The sequence below is a fragment of the Electrona antarctica genome (assembly GCF_951216825.1).
Source record: "Electrona antarctica genome assembly, chromosome: 17".
Taxonomy (NCBI): Eukaryota; Metazoa; Chordata; class Actinopteri; order Myctophiformes; family Myctophidae; genus Electrona; species Electrona antarctica.
In genome coordinates this window covers 40,393,127-40,398,126 of record NC_136798.1, presented here as the reverse complement: position 1 = coordinate 40,398,126, position 5,000 = coordinate 40,393,127, and the positions used below count along the sequence as shown (strand labels likewise).

At 41.5% G+C, this 5,000-nt stretch overlaps 1 protein-coding gene across 1 annotated transcript in view; it reads left to right on the top strand.

Annotated features, from left to right (window-relative positions):
- Positions 1 to 3,108, top strand: part of LOC306941264 (uncharacterized protein) — a 14,090-nt gene extending 10,982 nt beyond the window's left edge. Inside the window, exons 5-8 of the mRNA XM_079526610.1 lie at positions 1,318 to 1,437; positions 1,718 to 1,860; positions 2,042 to 2,145; positions 2,250 to 3,108. Coding sequence (XP_079382736.1) covers positions 1,318 to 1,437; positions 1,718 to 1,860; positions 2,042 to 2,145; positions 2,250 to 2,382 — 500 coding nt within the window. The 3' untranslated portion in view covers positions 2,383 to 3,108. The remainder of the gene's footprint in view (positions 1 to 1,317; positions 1,438 to 1,717; positions 1,861 to 2,041; positions 2,146 to 2,249) is intronic.
- Positions 3,109 to 5,000: the final 1,892 nt, after the last annotated feature.

Genomic DNA, 5,000 nt, shown 5'->3' with positions numbered 1-5,000 from the left:
TCAATAGTTCAAGCCTCTCATCCTTGAAAGATGTCTGCAATGCATATATTTATGCTTTTCCAGTCTTGACAAAGAATGTGAGACAGAGGAGAGTTGAGGCCGAGGACAGTTATAGAAGTGATTCACTTTATGTGTAAAAGTATTTTAGAGGTAATTTCAAAGTATTTTGGTCCGGTTGGGTTTAGCTAACGGCACTTACTCGTATCTTGTTTTTGTCTTAACAGGGAGAAGGCCTTTCAGAGTGGTTACTGGGTGTCTGGGGATCCTGTGTCTTATACTGATGGGTGTGATCATAGCCCAGGGTGTGATCATAGCCCAGGCTGTGCACTGTGAGTATTACATGTCACTAAACTACCACATCACTCACTCAGGGAGATTGTTGCCTAGGTGTGACACCTATAAAAGCCACTACAGGGGAGGCATACTATGATCCGACGGAGCAATGATCCGACGGAGCATTGGTCCGAGGTGCGCTGGGGGTCGGGAGAGGGTTGGGGTTAGGTTTAGGTTTAGGTGTGCTGCCCCGGGGGAGGTTAGGGTTGCAATGCTCCGTCGGACCAAAGACATGTAACCCCACTACAGTACGACAGTATTACTAGTATTAAACAGATTCAGATCTTTTTCCATATTTGTGACGATGTGACTTTTTTTTAAATTAGCATTGCTTCTTTTTGTGTGTATTACTGCATGCATCTGCAAAGTATGATGAATAAAGTGGTGTTAGGGGCACCGTGGCACAGTCGGTAGTGCTGTTGCCTCACATATAGAAGGTCCTGGGTTCGATTCCTGCTGTGGGCGCTGGGGTCGTGTTCCCTCCTCTGCGTCATCAGTGCCCATACATACCCGAGGCGGGGTTGGCGAAAGGGGATTTCTGTGTGGAGTTTGCATGTTCTCCCTGTGTCCCCTAGGGTAGGTAGTACCCTCACAAAAAACATGCAGTAATCCTGGTCTCTAAACTGGCCAGCCAGGGTGCCTGATGGAGGGGAAAGGAACTGGTTGGAATAACGTGTTCCTTCCACGTGCTACGTCTGGCCAGGGAAACTCTCCCCTGTCAGGTGAAGACAGGTCTCCTCATGCATAGAAGGAAGCATGAGGTCATTCCCCCAGGTTGGCAGAGGAAGTGTAGCGCCCAGGATTAGATAATTGACACTGGGTGAAAAAATGGGTTGCAAAATCATGGGATAAAAAAATAATAATAATAAAGTGGTGTTGACAATAGTTTTGTACTTCTCAAATCAAATGTTCCATGCAGATGCTTAACCTCATCATGAACAGTATAGCAACAACTGTCTTTATCGTCCATTTCTGTCCTTGCAGATCGTTCAGCCAGTAACAGAATGACCAACGACACCCTGGTGCTGACCCTGGATAATAGCCGGCTAAAGTTCCTCAACAGCAACCTGACACAGGAGAACAACCTGCTAAAGTCTGACAAATGTAAAAACTAGTCAAAACTAACTACAATATTTGCCTCTGAGAAGTAGTGGAGTAGAAGTAGGCCTATCACAATATTGAAATATTGTTATATGAAGTAAAAATACCAGAAAATACCAGTAAAAGTATGGAGTATAAAACACCATTGATAAAGTATATGAATAGTTCTACCCTGCACTCCACTACATCTCTGACTATACTATTATTATTACAACTATGTGTTTAGAATTGATTATCAGTACATTGAAAATCCATCAGTAAATCTCCTGTTTGATGTTTTTAGACAAGTCGTGTCCCATTGGATGGACGAAGTTTGGATGCAGCTGTTACTACATAACTACTGGAGGGAAAACATGGCAGCAAAGTAGAGACGAATGTCAGAGTCAAGGAGCTGATCTGGTGGTCATTAACAGTAGAGAAGAACAGGTTAGTGTGTGTGTGTGTGTGTGTGTGTGTGTGTGTGTGTGTGTGTGTGTGTGTGTGTGTGTGTGTGTGTGTGTGTGTGTGTGTGTGTGTGTGTGTGTGTGTGTGTGCGCGCGTGCGTCCATGATTATAGTGAAGAAGTTTATTGAATACAATTAATGATGATTCAATCATGTACAAATAGGTATTCATCAGAGGATTGAAACCTGGGGGGTATCCATCATGGTTTGGTCTGACCAGGACTGAGGGCAGCTGGACGTGGGTGGATGGAACACCACTGACAACAGAGTGAGACATTTGACATGTTTTCATTGTAATCAAAGTCTAGCAAAGTCACTTTATTCTAGTGACTGAGTGGATGTGGTTAAATAAATACATTGTTTATTGTGCAGGTACTGGGGCAGTGGATCTCCTCATAATGATGAAGACTGGAACTGTGCAGCCTACGATCGCTGGTTTAACCCTGGAACATGGACTAATGAGGGATGTTCAGGTACAAGGGCCTCAATCTGTGAGACTAAGTGATGTTTGTTTTCACTTCATTGATGAAACTGCAGTGCAGTGTTCTTCTGCTACAGCAGTAATTAGTAGTGAAAATGATACAAACAAAAAACAACAACATCTTGAAGTACTACATGTTGTACCTATAACCACTTTAACACAAACCACCAACTATGATGCTTCAGCATGTTATTCATTTGGCTTTCACAACTTGAACCCTAGTGACCCTATCCTGGGGACGAACATTATGCGAAAATAGTAGATCTACAAGCCCACATCGCGTCACAACACGATGCATTGTGAGCTTGTAGACCAGCTATTTTCACAGTGAAGATTCAGTGAAGAAGTGTTTCTGGGACCCCTAGGGGTCATTGGTGGGGTTCCAGAGTGGGTCCCCAGAAAAAATATTTTCTAGTTTGGCAATTTTTTGTACATTTTAGAAAAATGTATATGCCTACATTTATAATTTTGACTTAAAAAAATAGCTTCTCTCCAACATAAAGTATTTTTAGATGGGGGTCAAATACTGTACATATCAATTACATTACATATCAATTTGGGGGTCCTTGACATGAAAATGTTTGATAACCACTGTTCTAGGGGATCTAGTATAGATCCCTGGGTGACCCCAGTCAGAGTAGTTCTATTTTCCATTAAGAGATTTGATGTAGAGGGCAAAGAGGGGATTTGATTGATTGATTGAAATATTTATTAACAGTTTGCAGAATTACAGTACATTTCGAGCACAAACTCAATACAAAGGCTGTTAACTGTGAGTGGACGACCCAATTAAGCATTACACTTGTTTACAACAGGGTCCACCATGTTCAATTCATCAAAACATTTAGAGACGTACAAATAGACACTTATATAGACAAAGATTTTTTTTTAAATTTTATTTTCACGATTTTTCAAAAATAGCAGACCTACAAGCTCGTAGCGCGCCACTCGGTGGCGCGCTATGAGCTTGTAGATCTGCTATTTTTCAATAGCTAAATTATAACAATGCTTAAAACACCAAAAGGGGTTCCCGCCCAAAATGGTTTAAGGTTATTGTAGCAGTCAATTTATATTGGGGGTCGGGAGGGGGCGGGGCAGGGGTCCCGAGACATTGCCAAAGCATTTCCGGGGGTCCCCGGCCAAAAACGTTGAGAACCCCTGCATTAGCCTGACCCTGTATTTCAGTGGCTGAAACTAAAAAGGCCCCACATACAGAGGAACATTTGATGAACAGTCAAAGTGATCAGCAGGGCTCAGAGCATTAACGCTCCACAAGGGCTCATTCAAGTCAATCAGAAAGACCTCATGGGATTTGTTTTGCCCAAGCTCCCGATAGTCACAAGAATGACCTCTGATCATGAAAGGCTAAAGCCCAGTCCACTTCGCAATTGAACTAGTCACAACTTGCAACCACAATATTATCCCAAAATGTGGGTCACTTCAGAGTCAGACCACTGCAACTTGTTACAACTGGTTGCAAGTTGCAACTGCATGTGTCGGACATGTGACGAACTGGGTTTTAGACCTCTGTGCCTTCCTTCTGTTTAGCCTTGCAGTGGCCAGACGCCAATCTGCCGGTGGCAATTTTTTCTTTTTCCTTCCGCGGACGGGTCTGGCCAAAAAGCCAGGCATCCCCTTCATTAAAGGACCACTTCACCACTTTTCAACCCATCTTCATATAATTGGTCCTCACTAATAATCATGATACAATGGCACCATTTTTTCTACTCAGTCTGCTTCTCATAGGAGGACTGTGGGCAGTTCAGAAACCCGTCCACCAGTGACATCATCGTTAGGCAGATTTTTTTTTAACAATATTTTTTTACAAAAATGTTTAGATTTTTATTATCGTGAGAACGATGGCTTCCATTTTCGCATTGCAACTTTTCAGGACTAGAAAGCCTGCAGTTTCTAATAGCTTGGATTCCCCATCGATGATGTCACTGGTGGACGGGTTTCTGAACTGCCCACAGTCCTCCTATGAGACACAGACTGAGTAGAAAAAAATGGTAGCCATTTTATCATGATTATTAGTGAGGACTAGTATATGAAGATAGGTTGAAAAGTGGTGAAGTGGTCCTTTAAATGAAAAGATTATATGCTAAAAAAAAAATCTAAATGACCCAATAAGGTGAAGATACATTATGTCATTCTATTTTGTTATATATGCCATTTGTTTTTGCTTGTTTGCTCATATCATGTCTTTTTTATCTTCTTATATTCGTATTGTTGGTCTTTAACCACGTGAAAGCATTATTATTCTCATAATAGGTCAAAGTCATAATATGTGAAGGTTCTGAGAAAATAGTCAGACATTCTTCAAAAATAGCAAATCTACAAGTTCACAACGAGTCACAAGGTGATGAGCTTCTAGAGCTGCTATTTTTGATGAAGCTGATTTTGGTCTAGCCGCTGTAGAGAGAAAGTAGTGCAATATTATATAGCTGTATTTTAACCCTGTTTTTCTATGAAAGCTTTTAATAAAAACTACTTGACAAGAGCATTATTCAACTCTTTATTTAACAATTCTACTGATTAAACTACGTATGTGGAATTGGTGAAAGTGGTGACACAAAGAAATGAGACGAAATTGGAACTGCAAAAGCTGTTACGCTCTCCTGATTGGTTGAAAAATGGCAACT